Source organism: Larus michahellis, chromosome 3 (assembly GCF_964199755.1).
Source record: "Larus michahellis chromosome 3, bLarMic1.1, whole genome shotgun sequence".
In the NCBI taxonomy this organism is placed as follows: Eukaryota; Metazoa; Chordata; class Aves; order Charadriiformes; family Laridae; genus Larus; species Larus michahellis.
This window is the reverse complement of record NC_133898.1, coordinates 91,441,071-91,466,140: the sequence shown is the minus strand read 5'-3', so window position 1 is coordinate 91,466,140 and position 25,070 is coordinate 91,441,071. Positions and strand designations below refer to the sequence as shown.

The window sequence follows — 25,070 nt, the reverse complement described above, 5'->3', positions numbered from 1 at the left end:
ACTCCTTTCTTGCTGCTAATATAATTCCATAACTTCTGTGTTTCTATCTTCACAGGTCTCCTAGGGAATTAAATTTCAGGATGAGGCTTTGTCAAAAAAACCCCAAAACTGTGAACTTCTCTTGTTGCCACACTTGCTGTTTTAGAGCTTCAGAAAATCATGCAATTTAAACAAACAAACAAAGAAAAAAACCCCCAAAACAAAAAATCCCCAAACCCATATGAGGTTATTTTCCCTCTCACTCAAGTTAAAAAGCTATTTGTGATCCTGGAGCTATTACATCAGAAGCATTAATTTAAAACCAGGACATCACCACATTCTTGCCCTTTTGTCATATCAATTTCTGTTTTTCTGTCTGAAAAATCATCTATGCACTTCATGTCTCGCAAGAAATTCATATCAATTCAACTTTAGTAAATCAAAGGAATAATTTAGGTTGAGCAATAATAGACATGTATCTTCTGCATTAAACAAGAGTACATAACTAGATTGCATTGCTTAAATATTCACTTGGCAAAAGAGAGAAGCAACTCTGCAAAGTCTGCATCTATATTATCTTTATGCTGTGGATTTCTGGATTGTTTAATCTTTCTGTATGCAACTTTCATTTTAAAAGAATCATCAGTTTCATAACAGAGCAAACACAAACGTTTAGACCAAATGCTATGTAAAATCCCTTGGGAAATGAACGATCCTCAGACTACACAACAGAAAGCAATAGAACAGACAATGCTGGGGAATTTCAATATTCTTTAAAAGAAGGGCTTTTCTTCACTACTTAGGGTTCATTCTTCTTCCTTAGGCTTGTCTAGTAAACTTGTCAACAATGTAAGATTTTAAGTAATTTGTCCCACATCTTTAAAGCATGGCATAGTCTGAAACAATTTATTTTTATTCAAATGAAAGTGTTCTACAAGAGTAAAGCATACAGGATACAGGTGTGCCTCTTGCAAATACAGGCTCTACCAAACCATAAAAATTCACACGCCAAACAATACCAAAGAAGTTTAATTTTATCTCTGAAAAAGGCAGGACAACATCTTCAGAAGACACTTGGAAAATTCCTCCATAGTGCATGTCTCTGCTTGTTACAAAGAGAAACAACTGGCATACAATATATTTTAAAAAATATAAGCTGTGTAATAGCATGCTCTCATTTTTAATGTAAAAGAGAAACTAAGGTAAGTAACAGAAAAACCATCACTGTTCGTGCAAAAACCATACATCATATCCTATTATAAGGCTGAGTAAATGAGGAAAATGACCAGTTTTCATTATCTAGTTTTAATGACGTAATTCAAATAACTGAAGCTTCATACTTCTGCTGCTAAAACAAGCTGTATTTATGACCTATCTCAGCTGGAAGAAAGCATTTGCATGCCATATCACTGTCTCTTCTAAAACCAAAAAATTATTCTAGTTTATTACAATACGCAATTCATCTTCTGAAACTCAATTTTCTTAACACATAAGTAATGTCTGAAGATTTTTATTGAAGTGAATATCGTGCAGAAACTAAGCACAAACATCTTGCTCAGTGAGGCTTGAGAGTCATTTCTGCTTCTCTTCTTGAACGAGAGCAGAATGAACAACAGCGAGTCCTGAATCAGACCGCTGTCCAGATCATTATCATCACAAATTAAGAAGTCAGAAATGCTACTAATACATTAGTTGAGAAGGGTAAACCGTGCCTATAATGAGTTTTTCCTTTTGGAGGGGAGAGGATAGTTCAGAGCCTTCATCAGGAGATATCCAATTCACTTTTGAGTCCATCTATCCTGCTCTACTCCCCAAATCCAGTCATCTCCTACCACTGAATATCTACTTTCAAGCAGAATTTTATACTCCTGAGTAAAAAGGTTAAAAACTTGACATTTTGAGATTTAATGCTTTAACATTCACCAAAAGACTTAAGTACTTTTATAAATATCTGTGAGAGATGATGGGTTTGATGTGCAGACCTGAGGAGGAGGGCAATTAATCAAGTTAACTATACTGTTTCATTCCCCTCATTCCAATCTTCACTATCCTGTAATTAGAGGTACACACGTTATATTTCATTTATAATCCACGGATAAACATTTGCTCACCGGGCAATCTTTTAATACTTTGTGAAAAAAGGCTTTATTTTAAAGTATGAGAATAGCCAAAGACTATAGCTTTGAAAGTATTTAGTAGTTGTAAGGGGAAAAAATGCCATCTGCTGGGTACAGCTGAGGACTGTCCTTTTCTTACTAACACACCATGCTGCCCTGAGCAAGTTTTCTCCTCATTTCAGACTTCTTTTTTTCCCATCTTGAAAACTGATACAGATATATGCATTGCTTTTGGAGAGTATGTAATAACAGCCTCATTAAAACTTCTTGCTGTCATACCTCCCAGAGATCGGGAGGTCTGACAACAGACATGATGACTAGCATTAGAATAAGGATGCTTTTAATCTTTCAAGAACATTAAAATTGTCTCTAACCCCCCCGATATTTCACTTGCTTTTGCATCTCCACATATATAAATTTTGCAGTTAGGTAATTAAAAAAAATATTCAGCTTACACATATAAAGTAGAGCACAAACAAAAGCTCGCATTTGTTTCTCTGTTAGTCATATACAACTTTTCTACCATTCATAAGCTAGAGTTGGACCATTGCTTGGTAGAGCGCACATGCAGAACCAGTTAGTTAACCTATCTTAATACCATGAAAGCAAGGCACTGAAAATCATATTGCTATAACGAAAAGGACAAGTCGAGAATGGCCAGCGAAGAAATATACTTACATGAAAAGAGCTGAAAATTTGAAATAGCGTCGTCAGATTTAATAAAATGGATAATCTTTAAAATTAAGAAGTATGACAAATGGAGGATAGGGTTCCTACATGTAAACATAAGGAGGAAAAGAGGAGTTTTGTTTTGATTCATAACAGCCAAGGGATTTTTTTTTTACATTTTTGTTTGTGCTTTTAGTTTTACAACATAAAGCAGCAGCTGTCACCTGTGTATGTATACACACAAACATATGCATATAGGTATAGATATTTATAAATAAAAATATCTGGTTCATTTAATACAAAGCTGAAACAGCTTACAACCTTGGAAATCTGAGTTTCAAAGTTAAAATAAAGGCTTATTTCTCACATATACAATGATACTAAAAATGAAATAGGTCCTGTGAATGAACATATCTTCCATGTGTTTAAGATAAAAGCCTTGAAGTTGATTTCAGAATAGAAGTCAGTACAAAACCTTGCTTGTACTTCACACTCACTGTCATGAGACTGCTTCGCAAAAAGCAAGAAAGCATAAAAAGTGTATGAAAATAAGGAATTTTGGCCTTTTTAAGATCCTCTAGTAGGATGACAAGCGTACATCTGTTGTCAAATGGAACCAAATCTCTACTGAAAACTATTAAAGGCTTTTTACAAAGCACTAGATATTCCCCGTCGAAGTGCACTATGCGCACAAGCTCCATATTCAGTTGTTACTGTTCTTTTCCCGATTGCTTAGGTAAGTAACAACATGGATTCTTCATTACCATTGACTCATCAGGCCTTGATTATGCAAATTAGTATCTCACAGACAGATACATGCACCTATAGCCTCACTGATTTTAATATGTTTCTACAATAGGATAAGCATCTTTTCCCAGAAAAAAACCCAACATTATAAGCTGGGTGTTAGGTAAAAAGATGGCAAGTGGGAATTACCAAGCCTATGGGAGATCCTAAGTCATTAAAGTAACAGATATTAAAAATTCAATTTATTTCCTCAGAATGCAAATGTCCCTTAAAATGCTAATTTAAAAAAAACCCTCATCATGTATTTATTTTTTTAAATCAATCATCACAACTTGAATCCCTACAAAACCACAGATACTGGATAATTATTCTAAAAAATAATTATGTAGGTTTCTTTTCTAATGCCTCTGAGGTTGTAAGATAAGCGCGTGTACGAGGAGTTTCTCTTGGCTATCAAACAGGGAAGGTGAAACTGCTGATAATCTCCCAGTGTTTTAGAAGCCCACAGTTGTATGCGTACCATATCGATAACACTGTCATACCAGAAATGCAAACAACCTGAATCGGGGTCATTTATTTTGTTGACATGTTTTGCTGATTCCAAAGTACTTGTGAATTCAGGAAGACACAAAAAGCCGGGCTTCTAATTCCTAAACCAATTTCAAAACATTCTGATGGTATCAAAGCAAATGGAATGGTATTCTTGGAGCTATGACTGTCATGAATTATTTTTATCTTTAATATATTCATTATTTAGTACTTATATCTGTTCTTTTATGATTTGTGAGTTTAGTATTACCAGAAAATTAAATAATAAAATGTTAAGAGTAAGACCGATGAAGAGCACAAAACACATACAGTATCTTTGGCTGTCCAGTCTGTTTGTTCTACTCTACCATGGTGATAATTTTTTCTCCTCTTCGTTTGCTTTATTCTTCTTTGAAATACACCACAGCATGCAAGGAATTCATCTGAGCTGAAGTTTTTTTTTCCTTAAATACATGTTTCTTTAATTCCAAACATGACAGAAAAACACTTAATATTCAGATCTCTAATAATCCTATACTAACGCTCTTTTCCAAACATCGTTTTAATGTACCAATCTGAAAACTCAAGAAAACAGACAATAAAAACTCATTAAGCAACAAATTAAAAAAAACCCCACCAAATAACTGAATATTAAATCATACTGTAGGCAATTAATGCAAATAAAAATATTCTGAATTACGTTATCCTTTATAGCATACTCACAAAATACAGCAAAAACTTGTCTGAAGGAGACCAAATAGTTACTACATGCAAAAATGCAGTTCAAAGAAGCTCATATCAATTTATAAAATCCATTAAAAACACTTTGAATGGGATGTTCAAGAATACTCAACTAATAACTCCTATAATTTAAAAAGTTAATTTATATTGGTGGAAAAGGAAAAAATATGTTCACAACTGAATTTCAGTAAGTCTGAGAGCAGCATATCTATTGTTCAAGCTATAGCAAAAGGAAGATGAACATTTACTCTACTTGAATTAGACAGTTTTTAAATTATTCATCTGGCAAACCTTTAGAGCACATAACAAAGAACAATGTCAAATTCCTCTTAATAAAAAATGCATGTTATTTTACTTTGCAACTCAAAAATCTTCACTAAAAGGACAACCCCACAATTTGTAAATTAAATGTAGGTACAGTAAGTATTCTGAAAAATCTCTATATAAAGTAAAGAAAGCACGGAGAAAGAAAAACAAAAATGTTTTAAAATATTTAGTAATTAAATGTCTAACAGCTCCATATTATTTGCAAAATATTTAACATCTGGTCTACAGGCAAGCATAGAATAACTCTGATTGGAAAGGATCTTCACAGGTCACCTGCCTCATGGTCAAAACAGGGTCAGCTTCCAAGTTATATCAGGTTGCTCAAAGCCATATCCATCCAACTTCTGAATATCTCCAAAGGCTCTCCAATCTCTCCAAGATTCTACAACTTGCCTGCCTACTACAGCATTTGACCTTTTCACACAGTTTCTCCTCCTGTCCTTCTACAGTTTGGGTCCTTTGCTTTTCATTCTTTCAACATGCATCTCTGAGCAGCCTGGCTCCATCTTCTCTATAACTTGCCATTAGGAAGTCGTAAACAGCAGTAAAGTATTACACAGCCTTCTCTTCCGCAGCCTGAACAAACGCAGTTCTCTCAGCCACTCTTTGTATGTCATGTTCTCCAATTCCCTTACTGTCTTGGTGGCCTTCCACTGGACTTGCTCCAGTGCACCTACGTCTTTCTCATACTGGGAAGCCCACAACTAGACACAGCAGTCCAGATGCAGTCTAACAAATGCTGAATAGAAGTGAAGAATCATCCCCTCCACCTGTGGTCCAGTTATCAGCTGGCCGCCTTTGCCGCAAGGGCTAATTGCTGCCCCAGTTTCAAAACTTTGCCCTCCAGTAGCCTGAGGTCCAGTTTGCTTACGTAGTCCCTAACTTGAACTTCCTCCCCTGTTGGTAACAATTCATTTCCCTGCTCTCTGCCACGAGGTTCAGGGATCTGAGAGGCCTAAGAGTAGACCTTGCCAGTCAAGACCAAAGGAAAAGAGGCACTGCATACCTCAGCCCTTCTCATATCTTTTCTCATGACATCTCCTGCCGCATCAGCAGCACCCAATTTTCTTTAGTCTTCCTTTTGTTACAAAGGTACCTGTAAAAGTCCTTCACTTATCTTCAACTCAAGCTGAGTTTTGGCTTTCCTAATTCCTTCTCTCTCCACCCAAACACTGTTTTTTTAATGTTCTCCACAGAGGCCTGTCCCTGTTTACATCTTCCATACACTTCACTGTTTGTGTGAGTTGACTCAGGAATTCCCCATTCAAGCACGCCAGCTCTCTGCCGTACCTGCTTGCCTACCTGCACGCTGGAAAATTGTGTGTCCTTGTCCATTTTGAGGAGGCTGTCCTCGAAGATCAACCAGCTCTCCTGGGCCTCTCTGCGCTTTAGGGGACCTGCCGTGAGAGACTACCAACCTGTTCCTTGAACAAGCCAAAGCCAGCTATCCTGAAGCCTGAGATTACATTTCCACTGCCTGCTTCTCTCACTCCTCTTTTGGATTCTACCACCTTACAGTTGTTTAGCTGGGGACGGCATCAGCCTTCAATTTCCATATTCACAAGAAGCAAGAAATCTAAGCTACATGGCCAAATAGGAATCAAATATCTATCCAAATGTAAAATAGGGCAGAGAAGTGCATAGGAGATAAGAAAATGTTAGAGGCATATGGTCTTTGCGAGCTTTTCTTGATCTCGCTTACAGATAGAAATGGATCTTTAACAGAGTGGATAATCGTTATGATAGCTGACATGAGTAACCGGAAAGACTGCTTTAAGGCGGCAGCTAGCTCAAGAAAAAGCAATAGGGTCTATAAAACATACAAGGCTACATTTACATTCCATTTTGCAAGCATATAGATAATTTTAGGATGATATGAGGCAAAGGTTTTAAAAATCTGGATAAATGAGTAGCTAAAGTAGAATAATTATCTGACAGATGGAGATTGCCCCAGGCTGCCACTTGAACATATAAAAAGATGAGTCTGAGTTCATTTTTGAAATCCAACATTAGAAATTCCAAGAGCATCCTGAGTATTAGTTGTGGAAGGTACAACACTATGTTCAGTGTACCAGAGCATAAAAAGAGGTTAGATTCAAAGCCTTACTTTGAAAATAGGTTTTAAAAGCTGAAGTGTTACGAAGAATATTTCATAAATACTTAACAACATAGTACCGAGGTAAACTGTCTGTCTACTAGTTTCCATCACAGTGTCAATGGTGGCAGTTGCGCGTGCATATTTCTGCCATGGTAATATTTGTGCTTGTCCTTCCCGTGCCACCACACTGCTCCTTCTACAAGTAAAATCCTCTCTCCGTCAGTTTGCACAACCCTGCCCCCTGCACTTCTTCAGAACTAGTAAGACCTACTGTGGAAACAACTGAACGCCTGAAGGTTAACAGCTAACCAAATTACTCCTTTCCTTGGTTTGCAACTCTTACATTCCATAAAAGGCAAGCAACTTCGAAGCACATGCTTCCTTTAACAACAGTACAGCCATAAATGCAGATAATATATTCCAACCTGCACCACTCCTGCTGTCATCCCAACACTGTGCATCTTTGCATCTATTTGCAACATCTTGTCCTTATTTGTTCTGTAATTGCTGTGTGACATCATCTGCGTTCTGCCTCATAACTCCACTGTACCCAACAGAAATGCAGCCCCAAACTTGACTGTGATCTTCGGAGGCCAAAGGAATACGGGATTATTGTTTCTATCACCAGGGTATTATTTGTAAAGCTCCTGTTCTGTGAGGGATGGCACACGTGACAGCAACTTCGTGCTCTTTGATAACAAGCATTCTGCAAACAGGTGAGAAGGCAAAGAGTTCACGGCCCAAACCGACATTTTGTGGATCACTTAAACGGGGGAATGGAAAGAGAGGAGGGAGCAACAAAACACGGGCCAAACAGCCATGTCAGTTCTGCAGATCTTAGCTGATTCAATTAACTTCCACGTTTTTTCAGCCAGTTACCAATTATTTTTCAAAGCAGAAGAGAGAGGAAGACTAGCTTATAAAACAGATAAGCCACCCTATGACAGACAACATAGCTATACGAGAGCAAATCAAGAACACCACGGTTATTTTGAACCTGTTGCAGCTTCTTCCCCCAAAGCTCCTTCTAATTTACAGAAGAAAAAGGACAACATCACATCTAACAAAAGGAAAACATTCACTTGCCTGTAGTCATGATATTTCTTTCTGGTTGTTTATTTGTAATTACCAATATATCCAAGATTTTAAGTCCCTGCTGTCAAGATTTGCAGCCCCACTGTCCTTGAATGTATTGTACTTTATCTCCCATTTTTCATTACTTGACAACGCCCAAGCTAAACAGAACTTTGCCTCAACACCATTTGCTTCTTTTATTTCCTTAATGTGATCTACCTCATCATGGATATAATTAAAAAAAAACAACAATACAGACTTGTTACTAACAAAGAGTTCATGTCTACTTCAGATTACTATTTTTTTAAAGAAACGAGCCTTTATTTCTATTTCTTTCTTAGAAGATGAGTAAAATTCTTGATTCTTTCCAGTACTTCAAGGTTCTGTATAAAATGTATATTATTCCATGATTTGAAATGGTATCAAATTGACCCAGTAAGAAATTAATTCAAAGCCAATAAAACCAAAGCCTTGCCTGTAATTTGATTTTAGCATGTCTGATTCAGATAAAATTAAAGGACTTGCACAGGCTAATTAAAAAACTGTTAAAGGAAGCACGGATATTTAAGAAATTCTGGTTTTGGAAGCTACCACAAATCTGGCACTATTTAGACATTTCCAGCTGATATTTGTGACATTTAAATAAGTCTCAGAGTTGGTTTGGGTTTTTTGGATTTTTTTTTTTTTTTTAAGAAATATTCTTAGAGTCAGATATTTGAGGGAAAAGCATCTCTACTGTTTAACAACAGACTTACAGCCTTCTCTGTAATATAAGTGAGATATTGCACACAGCAATTAAATATCCTCCGCGTTCTCTTCTGATAAGGTCGTCTAACTTGAGGTCATTTGGAATCATATATATAGTCAGCATGACTAATCTTTTACCTCCCATTTTTTATTACTTGACAATGCCTGCGCTAAACCGAACTTTGCCTAAACACAATTTGGTTTTTTTTCCATGTGGTCTAGTTAATCATGGATATAATAAATTAAAAAAACCCAACAATATAGGCTTGCTACTAACAAACTACTTGAAAGGACATTGTAGAGAGGTTGGTGCTGGTCTCTCCTCACAGGTAATTAGCGATAGAACAAGAAGGAATGGGTTCAAGCTGCAGCAGGGTAGGTTTAGGCTGGACATTAGGAAAAAATTCTTCACAGAAAGAGTGGTCAGACACCGGAATAGGCTGCCCAGGGAGGTGGTGGAGTCACCATCCCTGAATGTGTTTAAGAGTCGTTTAGATGTGGTACTGGGGGATATGGTGTAGGGGAGAACTTTGTAGAGTGGGGTTGATGGTTGGACTCGATGATCTCAAGGGTCTTTTCCAACCTAAATAATTCTATGATTCTACAGAGTTCATGTCTACTTCAGATTCCAAACTTTTTTTTCCCTATGAGTATCATCATAACTTAGGAAAAATACAAGGTACTGTTATATGATCAAAGGGCTCCACTCCGCACTGCTGATGTGAGACCTTTATTTTAGTAACCCTGAAATGACAGAGAAGTGCTGGGACGTGGGTCTACCTCTTTCAAGCACACATAATGTGAGAGTTTTTCAGTTCAACTACTGTGTTTCACCAGACATAAACAAAAAGAACTCTTTTGTTTAGCTGATTTAATAAATTGTTGGTTGTTGTTTTGTTTGTTCATTCGTTGGTTTGGGTTTGGTTTGGGTTTTTTTATAATAAAAGTAACTATATTGAAGCTATGAGAAGAGATTGAGAGAGAGCATAAACTGGAATTCTTGCAAACACAACATGAAAAGAGTTAATCTAACCATCATCCCGATGCTTGGACAGGCTGGACTATGACAATACACAGGGGACAATTACCATGGCTCAGCTGATAAGATGCAATTCACTAAGGTGCAATAATGCAATTTCTTTCAAATATGTGCACTGAAAAGGAGTGTCAGGATTAGGTCACTGAGGTTACAGAAACCCTGCCTTTCTTTGGGATGCACCAGTACATTTTTTTTTCTTTATGTTTATTCTTTGTTATGCATTCTTCATCTTTGTAGGGAAGCATATTCTAAAAGTACTTCATAGATAATAAGCCCAATCCTTCTGCCGAATTCAATGGCAAAACCCCCTCTGATATCAACAGTGAAATAACAGAACCCTAGATAAAAACAACTGGTCATTCATCCGTAACTGAACTACATCTGGGGTGAAACACAGCAGCTATTTTGCAGTTAATGTTACTATTGCAGACTGATCTATGGATGGAAATGTACAACTGAAAGCACAGGGGAATTTTAGGTAGATGGAAAATAATCATACTGACTAAAATCTGGCAAACTCCCAGGAGGTAACACCGTTATTCATACGAAAAATGCACAAGACTGTTTACAATTGTTCAGGATCTCAATTACTTATGCCATCCAAAAGACATGTCCAACAGCTGACAGTGCTCTAATCTCATGCTACTGAATAAATAATGCTCCTGTATGCTTTTTTCACTATTTAAGTGAATAGGGAACTATTAAATACAAGGGCTGCATGGCTGGAGTTTTGTGATACGGACTCAGCCTGTATCACTACTGGCTGGGCTGCAAACTGTGATAAAATCACACACACTTGTAGCACAGGTTTAGATATGCCTGCGTTTCAAGATTTAAAGATGAGCCTGTAAATCAGAACAGAGGACCTGGAAATTACAGACAATCCCCATTCCCATTGTTTCAAGCTGTCAAGTATTTGAGATCGATACTTTGACTTTGGCTCCTCATTTGTCAGTAACGGATCAATACAAAGGCATACCTTCTGTTTCCATAAATATTCTTGCTTAACTTTACAAAAACAACACACGAATTCTATAACAGTACTTTAACCACATCTGTATTACTCTGCTGCCAAATGCATGCCAGATTTCTCTTTGGATTACTGAAGAAGGAAACTTTTTTTTTAACCTAAAAGGTTGAAATGAATATCAATGTTTGCTTTTAACATTGATAAATGTTGGGGGAGGCAGGAAGTCTAACATTGTCACGTTAAAATTGCCAGGAGCAAGACATTCAGTTCATCAAAACAGAATTTTTAGTTATACCAGAAATCAACCATTTTATTATGGTAGCGCTCAGAACTCAGGAACTGCCTTTTTACAGTCCAAAATTAAAGATGCTTCTTTTAAAACTCTAGTCAATAACTTCAAAATCAGTATAATTCTGATGTTTTCACAAATGAGTTCAGATTTTACCAAGCGATAAATTGGATACTCAAATTAACAACTGAAGCAGTTAAACATGGAGTATTTCATTCATTGTTTGTGTTTAACTGGGCAGAAGCTACTGTTTCATAGGTCATTACTTAACATAAATACCTCTCTCCTAACAATGGCAAATTATTATTTTCCACTCAGTACTTCATTAACTTTTCTTTTTGTTGGATGAATGCACTTATGTTACTAATAGCAGTCAACTGTCATGTGAGTTGAAGTAAAACATATCTGGAAGAATTGTACTTTATTTATCAAATGTCAGATTGGTAGCGTTATGTTTTTCTTCTGCGTGTGAGAGGAACATAAACATTAACATATTTAAGTATTACAGTATTTACAAACTAATTCAGACAATTATTTCCACAATATGAGCAACACACTTATTTTCACATAGCTGGAATATAGTAGAACTTTTCTAAATGTTAGAAAGTGTTTCCAGTTCCACAATGGATCCACCATTCTTTAATAACTTGCTACTAACTGCCCAACTTTTAAGAAACAGTTTTTTGCTGGCTCATATTTTATAACCTTTTTATGTTCCGATCAAATAATCTATGATGTAATATATAGCACTGACAGTTTTGTATTTGAAATCGGTGATAACTAATCAAGCAGAAACTCCTTTTTTAATGTGAAATGAAAAATCTGTTGTGTTTTGCTTCTGAATCACAGGCTACTACTGTACCTTTATAAACTTCAGCAGAAGTCATAAGAATACCATACTAAAAATAACCTTCCTATCAAATAATGGGTAATTTTTAATTTTATTTTTTTTTTACATAACATTGCATTTTCAAATACAAAAATCTGAATAGATAATTCTGACCTCATGAAACGCTTAGAGTTGAGTACATTTTGCAGAATAAATCCCATATCCTTAAGAGACTCTCTATTCATCAAATATATTCATTAACATGACACGCAAATGTTTAAAAGTTAGATGGGCCATTATTAGCACTGTGGAATACGTAAGCAATATATGAATTAATTGTTTAATCATATTGAGTTGCCCGTGGCACCAAGAAAAAGAAAAGCTAAATGTCAGTATTTCAAACTGACAGTTGAAATGAGTCCCAGATGTTAAAACATTAAGCAACCTAAAAATCAATTAACTTCGTTTTAAACAAAATCTTTTCCAAAGCAAGCTTTAATCTAGTGACTCAATCTTCCCCTTGCCCTCCCTGGCACAATTGAACATGGAAATCACCCTTATTTAATATGCGCAGTGACTGAAGTAAGCCAATAGTATGTTGAACTGATGTAAAGATTCACACGTCCTCTGCCATTTGAACTCACTGGTTTTGATTAAGATTTTAATGGTTTTAAAGGAAATATCAAAGAATATCTATCAAGTCAAAATGTCGAGTCATGTTTTTCTTTAAGAAAAACATTGTGCAGTTATTCTAAAATGGAAGAAAGCTTAAGTTGTTATTGTTTTGCATAAAACCAATGAAAAATAGTTATTTTATAAAAGAACTTAAGCTAATACAGCCTGCCTATTTTCTAAAAACATAAGGGGTAGTGCCAAATCCAAAAAGGACTTTTTTTAGAAATGTTATGAAACTTAGTTTAAGAATGAGCAAATTTACATTATAAATATCTGCCATTGTTTTCAGTACAACACTGATTACAACAGTTGCCTATAATTTGAATGAACAAATTCTACAGAATACAGAAAGGCTTAGCCCCAGGAAATGTCAAGAAATATCAGAGGAGAGATTAACTGCTAAGGGACATTCACATTTAAAAAAGGAAGAAATTACATACCCCTCTCCACCAATTCTTGTTATCTTTAGACGAAAATCAACAGAGTTCAGGCTGGGTGGCTTCCATTTCAAAATATCATCGCATCGACCAGGCTTGTATTTCTGAAGAATATTAAAAAGCAGTTTAATTATGCTTATTGGTTTTCACTGGTTTTAAAAGTAACAATTCAGCATTTCAGACTATATTAGCTGTCTCTAATGAATTACAATACTGAGTCACTGAAACAATGAATTCCATTACCACTGAGGTAGTTGTGCTTCACTACTTTATTTGCTGCTCCCTTTTAAAACTGCTTAGCGCTGTAGCCAAGCCATTGCATATAATAAAAAGCTGAGAATGGAAATAAAAATTAGCATACTTCATTATCTCTCTCTAGCTACAGGAAAATTTCAAGAAAGAAAATAAGACAGCACAGCAGCAAATGAAAACACTGATAGGACACGCATAAAAGCTACACTTAGGATAATCTTGACATTTTTGAACAATTTTATGAACAATATTTTTGTTATCCATTCTGTTGGCTGACACAACATGAAAAAGCCAGTAGTTGCCACACTGCCAACTATCAGAAAGGCCCATCAGAAACATGTTCTTTAGTACCAATGGAATTTAAGTTACTTAAAGATTAAAGTACATCATGACATACAAGAACATAAATAAGGGAACATCCGTTGCTTAAGAGAAAGGGTACACATTTGAATTGAAAGTTGCAAGGAGCAATTTTCTCTTTCATTAGAGCTTTGGTTTCTCATGGTCTCTTCTATCATCCACTTTGATTTACTGAGCTGCCATTTTGTTGATCCTCAGCTAATAGCATGAGCCATCTTGCTAACCATTTCCTTACCAGAATATCTTTCATGGCGATGGAGAAAATCAGAATTAACATGAAGAGGGCAAAAGTAAAAGAGTAATTTGCAGATGCACAAAATGAGAATTTTCAGTTGTTACATACTTATTAATCCACAATGAGAAAATTTATACAATTTTACCTAAAAAAACACCAAGAATGTCCACTGTCTTTTGGTAACACAACGATCACTAGCATCACATTGCACCCGTGCTGTGTTAAATATTTGCAAAACACAAAATTTACTCATAATAAACCTAACAGATCTAAAGTGACAAAGGCAGATAAGAATTTTCTGTTTTCTGACCTAAGAACAGAAAGTTATTCCTTCCAAAATAAATGCAGCACATGTTGCTTATAATTTCTTGATGAAAAGGTATTGTTTAAGCAATTTACGAAAACCAGAAAATGTTTCAGCAGTAAAGAAATATTCCTTTAGCTGCCACCATCCCGCTAATCCTTCCCTCATTTCTCTGGCTTTTTTCCATTCACCAGAAATATCTTAACATTCCAGTGATCTCATCTTTAAATTCTTACAGTAATGAAATTTATCTTGCTCCTTAGTTTTCTCCTCTACTTTCCCAAACTAAAAATCTGCTATCATCAGTATGGTGTTAAAAACATTCATGCCATACATACTGACTGATATTAAATAGACAAAACAGAATATACAAAATATGATGCTAAGTAAAGCTTTTCAGATCATCATTTTTATATATACTTTTTTTACATATGGATTATGTAATTAAATATATTTTGAAGTATCTACATTCAATCTTACAGAAAGAATTTATTATTTTAGTACATATTTAATTGACTGTGTGCATTGAGCGTGAGAATTACGATAAAGGTAGATGGCACTGAAGTTTCTTTTTCAGTTAACTTTTCCTGCCATTTTCTTGTACTTATATCTGATATAGAGAGAATATGAAATTAAATTCTATATAACTTTTAGTAATAAAATTTGTCCCAGGAATAATAGGACAAAACGCAGTGTTCACAAAGACATTATTTGTTGCTATTTCTCATCTGCTGTTTCTAATTTGGCCAAAGACAATTACTACTACTGGGTATTTACTACTTAATTCAAAGAACTACGGTGAACACTTCCGTTTGTGACAAATTTCTCCACAGACAGTGAGAATTTAATTTATGAAACAACTGCTACGGCAGGTATGAAGGAACACATGGTAGAGCTGAGTAGCTGAATTTGCTGGAACAGGTATGAATTTTGCTGTATGGAACAGAAGATTCATCTTAATGGTTGCTCTTCACTCTTTTAGCATGACTGAGGTATTCAACCATTCCATAAAAATGACATTTGTCAATCATACATAAATCCTAAAATCTTGTATTAAGCCTCTATGTCACATGGCTTCTAATTTATTGACTTGCAATAATCTTCTGAGCAAGATTACTGTAGTGTTTACAGTGATGTATTTATGAATATGTACTCAAGTAATAAATTTCTTTTTCAGCAGTAGGTCATATTTTTGAGACCTTATGAGCTATTATGACTAGACTCAGTCTAACTGACTTTAGACAGCAATCTCAGCTTGTTTAATGTATGGCTTCAAACCACACTTTTACATATTATTCATTTAAAGAGAAGATAAAGAGAGGCTAATAGTCCTCAAGACAGAGGAAATTGTCTCTTTTGTATGGAAATACCATTCCCAATCAAAAAACACCCCATATTTTGTGTCCAAAAGGTAAATTTGGAGTGCTTCTGCATTCACAAGTCCTAAATATTTCCTCCCAACCATAAACAGAAGCCTTACTTTCTGGGAAAACAACAACAGGATTGAAACATACACCATCTTGAAAACTAAAGACCAAGACTTCTTCTGAGCAATGTGAGAAAATACAAAGGCCTTTAAGGGAGGACCAAAGGCTTCTTTCAGGATTGCAGACTCTGTCCTGCTTCTGCCTGGAACGAGACCCCTGAAAATGCTAGATGCTTCTTTAGGAAATGAATTCTTATTAACACGAAAAGAATAAATGAACCTCTCTGAGTGACAGCACTGAAATCCGGAGGAAGAGCTGCATCTGATCTATATAACAACCCAAGAATGGCCTCACTAGAGCTCTAGCATCCTGGCTCTGACAGCAGCCAAAAAGCATATGCTCAGGGAAGGTGAAAAACAGGGCAATCATATATGATATTTTCTACTACTACTACTCTCTCAGGGACTATCCGTTTCCAAGCTCAGAGTCTTCCTGACGTGGATGTGATTCAAGTGTGATTCCTGTGTATTTAGTGATTTTCAGTTTTGCCTGCACAAGCTTGTGTAGCTCCCCAGTAAGACCCTGTAAACTTCCACCCACTGTTACAGCCCGCAGCACAGTGTCTCACACACAGCCTGACCCCACTGCAAGAAAAACCATCACCTTTTGTTTCTCTTGAACCGGCTTTTGTTGGTTTCGAAGACTTGCACTGCCTAGGGCTCATATTAAGAGAGATGCTGAACACTCAAGCCCCATTGCTTCTGTGCTACTCATAGTTTCATCTGCTTCCATGTGCATGGAAACACACTCACCTCAGAGGCTATCAATTTACATGTGCAGTTACAATTTTTTTCTCCACATATATCACTCAACATTTATCTACACTGAAGTTGATGTGCTGTTTTATCTCTCAGCCACCTAATCTTGTAAGGGCTTACTATAATTCTCCACAATCAGCACCAGCCCTTGCTGATCCAGCAAAACCCCATCACTTTACAGTTCACCCTGTTTTCCAGCTTGCTTATGGGCAGTACAGGTGAATCCTCTCCCTGGTGAGGACTGACCAGTACCCCATCCCCCGACTCCTACTTTTTAACCAATTACTTATCTATGCAAGAACCTGTCTTTTAGTTACTTCACATCTCACATCTGTCTTACAGAACCTGTCTCACATCTGCTTTAGTTACTTCAAGAGGTTTTTGTTATAAACTTTCACAGAGCCTTTCTGGAAGTCTTGGCGGGGGGAATACCATGCAATCCTTACTCAAATGATTTTTGATCCCTTGGCTAGAGAGGCATAACCTTCCTTTCAAAAAAGCACATAGTTTTCTGCAACTACATCATGTTTACCCAGGTATCAACTACTATATTCCTTATTATAGTCTCTACTCTTTTGTCCAGTACAAACATCAAGCTTACAGCCCTTACTCCTTGTCTGATCTTCCATAACACCTGCCCCCACCCTCAGTTTTTTTAATTGACATTGTATTTTCTACCCTCACATGCGTAGGAACCAAAGTATATATTCCACACAGAATCTACTACAGGATTTTTTCAAAGTCTTTTTCCAAGACTGACAAGTTACAGCCTCCGAAAAGTCAATACGAAACCACCTTCATGACAGAGAGGAACAACTATTCCAAGATCAGTAATGAAAAGCAATGTTTTGACAGGATATATCTGCATACCTGTAATTGCACCGCTGGATCCACAATTTTGACTCAGTGTTAATTTTAAAATTAATTGGCTGGCTTGCTTGAAGGAGAGTGGGGGAGGATTTGTTCTTTACGATGGAGTTCTCTCTCTTGCCTTTACCTCTAGAACCAGCACAGTGTGAAACAAACCTCAGCTAACCTTTTGGTCCTATTAATAAAAAATTGAGGAAAAAACTTATCTACCACACTTCAAGTCAGCCAAAGAGATCTTGCCTAGAAAGCAATGGCAATAAAAAAAATACACTTTGCACTATTACACTTAGTTTTGACCATTGTCAAATAACACCACTCTCACTTCACAGCGGAATTGTTAACACTGAGCACCTGGTAAAGGTAACAGGTAATTTACCCCTATCTTTCTGAAACAGTTGCAAAGACTTAGATATGCAATCAGACTTCAAAACTCATATCAAGAACAAGTTATACAGCCCCCAGACTACTTCTGTTACCACAAAAGACAGAAATTCACAGAAATTTAGCTTAAAATGAGAATTTAACCAAAGGCCACATTAATAATCCCCAAGAAGGAGATTCATTTTTGTGACAGATGAGTCCATACGCACGATACAGCAGTAGTAAGTTCTTGAGTTTGAATGTTAAGTGCTAAATCGATTTCTTTAAATATGAGCTGGAACCAAACAAGAATTCTGCTTGTTACGTATGTGAAAACTTCACCTTAGATGAATCATTGCATACTGCAGACCTGTTCTGCCTGAAGTTATTCTACATTCTAATTCCCAAACAAAATGTGAAGCAATCTGTCTGAGATCAAACTACTCCCTAGCATTTTAAATATAGCATTCATAGCAATGCTATCCTCACGACCACCTCCTGACAAATACGGATGTACAGGACTACTTCTAAATCATATCAGGCCCCATATCATCTCAAATACAAAGTTCATGCTTCAGTCTGAAGTCTTTCAGCCTCGTCTAACCACAGAAATTGGAGCTCCACATCAAAAATGTACATTATCAAATCAGAAACTCTCTCAAATAGCTTTAAAGGATGACCTCCTGGAGTCCCTTCCAACCTAAATTATTCTACAAAGTTGTAATCTCTCTTTCAATGCTTGTTCTGTTAGCAGCTGTATTGGGTGCACTTCCACTAGCATTTTAGTTTGCAAAAGTAATGTACTTTCAAAGTAAATCCCCCAGTTGTTCCTACTCAGTACACGTTAGTTGAGATAGCTGTGCAGCTCTGGTGCATGCAATTTGGGTTCTATTTACATAAAACCAAACTTGAAGGTTCAATTCAGGAACACACCTAATGCACGTCTCCCCACAGTATGAACGCTACCGAGTGTCCAAGAGTCCAAGGCAAAGGCTGTACCATTGTGGTGCTCCCTAGCACCTACCTAGCAGAGATGAACCTGAGCTGTGAAGACATCCTGCAATATATTGAAATGCTATTTAAAGAAACAACAGCGTCAGCGCCTTCAGGTTGGCTATGAACCCCTAGCCCTCAAAGTTTTATAACTCTGCTATTCACTCAGCATCTACCCAACATTTCTTATATCTTTGTTGTGTTATTATTATTATTAAAAATGCCCTACATTCTGTGGTCATTCTCTCCTGGCAGAACCCCAGCCCCTTTCTTTTCATCATTCCTTTAATTTTCACAACCTTCCATTCCAGTCAGGCCTTCTCCCAATAGCAGTGTCAACCACCACAGTCTCCTAGAAGATTGACCTTGGCCACTTGGTACTTGTCAGATTGAGCTAGTGGACCGAGAGCTCCTCCAGCGGCAGAATAACTGGCAGAATCAAGACGTTACTAACCTCAGGAGTTCTGCCGTTTACAAGAGCACTATCAATCAGTATCACCTTAGCTCAAGAGGATGAAGGCCAGGGACAACAGAAGTAGCATGGCAAATGTACCCCTATTATGGAGATCTTGAACTTCAGACAAGAGCACAATAATGAACCTAAAACTCATGTGCACATCCAACAACCTGGGATGTAGAATCATCACAGCCCAACACAAAGCACATCCTCTGGCATCCATCTCAGACTGCTGAATTGCATTGATTCCTAATCTCATAACTCAATAACCTCCGTAGGTTCAAGTGGGTCCATTCAAGCCACAGGTAGGGGTTTTTGTTAGACTCTAGTGGGCCATTTTAGCACTGCAGGGCAAACTGATGGGTTGCTGGGTCATGTTGAAGCCCAATCCCCTGCCCTGTCCCAAAAGTATTAAATCTAGCTGTCCCCTTCCTCCACAGCTGCCCATAGAGGGGGCCACTCTTTTTTCCTCTCCCTACAAGTCAAGAGAAAGGCTGGCCCTCAGAGAAGAAAGTTCTGTTATCTGAACTTTTGCTGACACATTTCTTGCTAGTTGCAGATATCCCTCCCCTACAGCTTTTGGGTTTGCCTACGGCCATGTGTCTTCTCAGCATTTGAATTCAATGGGTGGTTCAGTAGGAAGCTGAAAACATGGGCAACGGGGATGTTAGTGGCCCATAATGAGGATGAAGTTTCACTCCAAACAGCTGCTTTTATATGGGATAGACTTTGCTGCTTAGTATTTTGTAGGAGGAAGAGTGGGGTTGGTTTCTGGGACTGCATTCTGGGCAGGCAGTCTGGGCTGTGGGGTGTTGTTGACTCACCATGAAGACACCCACCTGGAAGACTGAGTAATTTCAGCCTAAAGTCTAGACAAAACAAATGGTTCATTTCTCCTAGCGACTGAAAAGGAAGAAGTGGTGGGATGACCAAGAGAGAAGTTCGTGCCTCATCAAGAAGTGGAAGAGAAGATTTCCTTGACAAGGGTGCCTTACTATCCTAATAAAGCCTCGTCAACCAGCTCTACCTCCCTAACCCTTATTAAATACCATCTTCCTGAAGTGCAGCAGCACCTAACACAGGCCACCTTACATTTCTTCCTCATCTTCCCTCACTCATTCCACCTCCAAGTAACAGGAACGCAGCAAATTTTCTTGCCTTTCTCCCGAACAGCACAACGCTGCTACCTGTCAGCTGTAATCTCCCCTGAGTTAACTGGTCAGATCTAGCCCTGCAAGGTATCCCGACGGCTGCTAAACTGGCAGCCGCAGGCATACACCAGTTCAGAAAGAAGGTTGAAAAAAAGGGGCAGAGAAGGCTCAGGGCAGATTTGTTTGAATAACCAGGCTTGCCCAAGAGGTGCGGCAGGTTGAGTACCACTGGGGAGTAAGGGCAGACGTGGTAGGAGGGGTGGGGTTAACCAAGACGGCTACTGCGAATCTACTGGAGTTCTTTTAAATCATCAAACATAAGTTGCCACATTGCAAATTACATTAGCATTTAACCACCCTGAAAATGCAATAAATTGCAATTAAGTATCCTTGAACATAAAATATAAATATTAAATCTTTACATCTCCAATAATTTTAAGTTTCAAAGAAGTTACCTTGCTATTTCATATTTTAACGCCAAGAAGAAACTTCTGTCATTACATAAATGGTATCCTGATATTTAGTTAGACTTATTTTGCAGGATGAATACACTAAAAGCATTTTAAAAACATTGTAGAATGCTTCAGGTTGACAAACAGTAAGAAATATTTGTTCTGTTGTAAAATCCACCCATTTCCATTACCTATATTCTTCTGTGTTTTAATTAAATCCTTTGCAAGCAACTTTGTATTCAACATGATGCTAAAGCTTTCACTTGACAGGAAAAAGTTAACTACTGCAAACCTATAACAACAACAAATCTGCTCTTCTTTCCTATTCCACACAATAGTTGAATGTTTTCTCTGAAGAGCTCTACTTAATTCTGAGGCCTCTTAATACCCATAGGGCAGCTGCTGCCCTACCCAGTCTAATAGTTTGCATTCAGCTGTGTAAACATAAAGACAGAATGATTACCTAAAATGTGTTTTTATTTTCTTGCACTACAGACCCTGGATCATTTTAAAGAACCAAAAGGATCGATTATAATAAATCATTTCAGGCTAGAGCTTATAGAGAGATGAGCCGAAGAAACAGAAGTTGCTAACGTTATTGACAGATGATGTGAATAAGTCACATCAAAGGATCAAGAAACCACAAGATGAAAGGCAACCATTGACTCAATTGTATATTCATAGATTTTTAGAACTGGAAACCATTACTGGGCTCATTGAGTCAACTCTGTTGCATATAGGACACAGAAACTTGAACAATAATATTTATATCAAGCTTATAATTCGTATTCAAATTACAGCACACCTTTATGAAAGATACCAAGTGATGAAAGAAATCACGACATATATCAAGGGAGGTTACCATGGCCATTTATTACACTCGTGCTTAAAAAGGTATGCTTATTTCTACGCTGAATCTTGTTAATGCCTTAGTTTAGACTGAAGCCCAGCACTCCATGTAATTACTTGCCTTTTTAAGATAAAATGACTAAGTCTGAGTCTCACTGCATGGGTAATTTTCCAGTTGGCTAATGTACACATCTTCATAGTGTAATTTCAGGCAACAGAACCGAACCTACTGTTCCAGTATTCTTTTCAATGCTTATTTATACAGCGGTACACAAAAGAAAGTGTATATGTACTTTGTATTCTTTTTCATTGCATTGAAAGGTGTTGATAACTAGCTGAAATAATTCTTTTCAGATTCATGCCTTTATCTGGGACTTAATACACTTGCTCCTGGATACACAGCCCACATTTGGCTGTATTCAGGCACCATCATAAGACCAAATGGTTAGTCTACACGACTGATCTTTTGGGAAAATAGAGTTTGCTGAAAAAGTTAGAAATAGTAACAAAGTGACCATAAATATAAACACATTAAAAAAACCCCAAACCCTATCATTAAAACCTCTCATTGTAACATACTTTATCAGTCACAAGAAAAAGAAGAAAAAATACTCAAGCACAAGACATTAAATTCTACTTAAGGAAATAAGTTATCCCACCAGCAGTTAATCTGTAACTCTTCCACTGTTCTTCCCCATGTATTCTATTTTCTTTGCCTGGTAAAAAACTAGGCAAAAGGGAACGTGGCACCAGAATTGTCTCGGTCATTGATGGGTAAATATGACTAATGCTTGTTCTTGCTCTATATTGAGCAGGACACTGAGAACTGGAAGAGAGAGAGATACTAGTCTGATCTCAGGCCTATAACACTCCCTGGTTGAGGAGCAGAAAGTCCAGATTTTTTTATTGAAGTCTGAGGCAAACAGGTTATTTGAGAAGACTGCTTTGAGAGTAGTGGACTCATCCCTAACTCATATGTTTGGAGGTGAAGGCAAACTATGTTGTACACTATGGCATTTATGGTGTTCGGTGGTGATCACTGCTGATCGGTGAATCAGCTTCAAAGATTATTGATTATACAGACAGGGAAAGCTACTTTGCATGTTGATGACCTAGGAGACAAAGGAGAGTAAGGTCCAAGAGTAAAAGCCTCCAGGTTCAAACGACAGGGTGCGTGATTACAAAGACAGAAAAAGTGACTAAAATTTTCCATTGTTTACTCTAAATCAATGGATTAACACCAGGATAATACTACCTACTAAGACCAACTATTATCAGACAGTAAGAGAAAAATATTATTGTTTACTCTTGCATTAAACCACCACATTTGGTTGTTATTTAAAATATCCCAGAGCTGGCCAAACTGATTATGTATTCCACACCAAAATCTTTTCTAGAGGTCAAGATCTGCCAAATACATTCCACATACTTTAGAGTCAGAAAGTGAACTCTAAGAAATTCTCTCACTGGGGTCTGACCATGCAAATGGTCCCTGGGCACCCCATAGACGCTGGCCACACTAGTTTTCACCCAGCTCCACTCTTTAAGTAGCTAGAAATAACCATCACTGTCCCTATCATCACTGTCATCCCATCTCACCCCTGCTCAGCATCTCCTTCCTTGGACAACCGTTGTACTGCCCACAAAGTACCACTTGGCCATCCCTTATGTACATCCGAAGTCTATGAACCAGGTTCCTAAAGGAACAGCTAAATCACAGAGGTAAAGAAAAAAATCCCTATTGAAATCACTTTCTAGACCATAATTTTGCGGCTTAGAAAATTTTATTTAGCCTTGTCAGAACTAATGGAACTAATGTGAGCTGACTGTGATTGTTAAGGATGAGAACTTTTCAAATCGTTTCCAAAGAAAAACATAATTGTGACTGCTCCCGAGAGAAAGCTTTTTTTCCAAGACTAGTTTGGAGAAATTCAGTCATATCAACAAAGAGTCTGATACCTGTGAACCCAGTTGAGACAATTTATTTAGATTTCTAGAATACCTTTTATAAAGTAAAAAAAAACAGCTCATGTTTTTGACTGCATAGGAAAAATTATTTATATGGAGGGCTTTCAAGCCTACAAAGCTGTATTAAGCAGTTGGCATTGAATTGAATGTTTAAGTGTTCATTATTTCCGCAGGTTGAGAAACATACTTGGGCATTTAAAATATGCATTTAGAAGCAAGACAAAATGATTATAAGAAGGCAGAAAAACAATGAGATGCTAAAGCTGAAGTATAAACAATATTGGTTGATCAAGTTTGGAAAGTCTGAAGATTTCAGAGGCATCTTAGAAGTTTCTATCAATGAATGCAATAGATGGAACTTTGATAAATGCAGGCCAGCAAGGGAAAGATGTGTTGCATTTAACTTGTCTGTAGAGATTCCGCTAAAAAAAGGTGCTTTAATGAAATCTCTTCAGTGGCACTCACTGACTCAAACATGATTAGGATTCCTTTATTCTTTAGAAAAACAAATCAAATGCACCCAGTACTGACTTCTTTCCTGTAGATGTTTGACAATTTCTGTATAAAACTCTTGAAATTTTAAAGCAGGCAGGTTTTTCGTAAATAGGAGTCAATTGTCCGTACATTTATAAAGGAAAGACAGGGAGATGCGGTTTGTAAGTACTCTTAAGAGCGATGAGGCTAAGAGTAAACTAAACACCAGTACTTTCCAAACACCTGTCATTCTTGAAAGACATTTTCATAGTTGAGAGAAAATAGAAGAATCTAAACGCTGAATGGAAAATACATAAGAATTCAAAATGGCTGCAAAGTTTGTACCACTCCAAAACAGGATCCAAACACTTTCCCACATCATGCAAACACTTTACACACCTTGTATCAAGTCCTTCAACCACCACAACCTGCGTCTAACTGTGGACAGATGGTCATGACACCCTAATCTAAAAGATGACGACAAAAAAGGCAAATTCCTCCCTTTCGAAAAAACTCTTTCAAACAAAAATAAAAGAAAGTAATGAATGCTGCTTTTAACGCTTAGTGTTCTAAGTTACTGATTCAAACCACCCGGACAACCAAAGAGCTGCAGTCCCCACTAAACATCAACTTTTTGTCAGGTTCAGTAATTTGATCAGAATGCAGAGACATCCTGATGTTCAACAAATATTTGATGAGCTTGAAAATAAGGTTGTTAATGAATGCCAAACATGATAAAAAAAAATTTGTAGACAATAACTTCTAAAACTCATATAACATGGGGAAAAGACAGGTTCCTTGGCTATGCTCAAATCATTTAGTGTCCACAACTGA

At 37.1% G+C, this 25,070-nt stretch overlaps 1 protein-coding gene across 2 annotated transcripts in view; it reads right to left on the bottom strand.

Moving 5' to 3' along the window:
• The window catches only part of RNGTT (RNA guanylyltransferase and 5'-phosphatase), a 191,387-nt gene that overhangs the window by 51,571 nt on the left and 114,746 nt on the right, over positions 1–25,070 (bottom strand). For both annotated transcript variants that reach the window (XM_074581166.1, XM_074581169.1), the window contains one exon: positions 13,270–13,370. In XM_074581166.1, the coding sequence (XP_074437267.1) occupies positions 13,270–13,370 (101 nt within the window). The remainder of the gene's footprint in view (positions 1–13,269; positions 13,371–25,070) is intronic.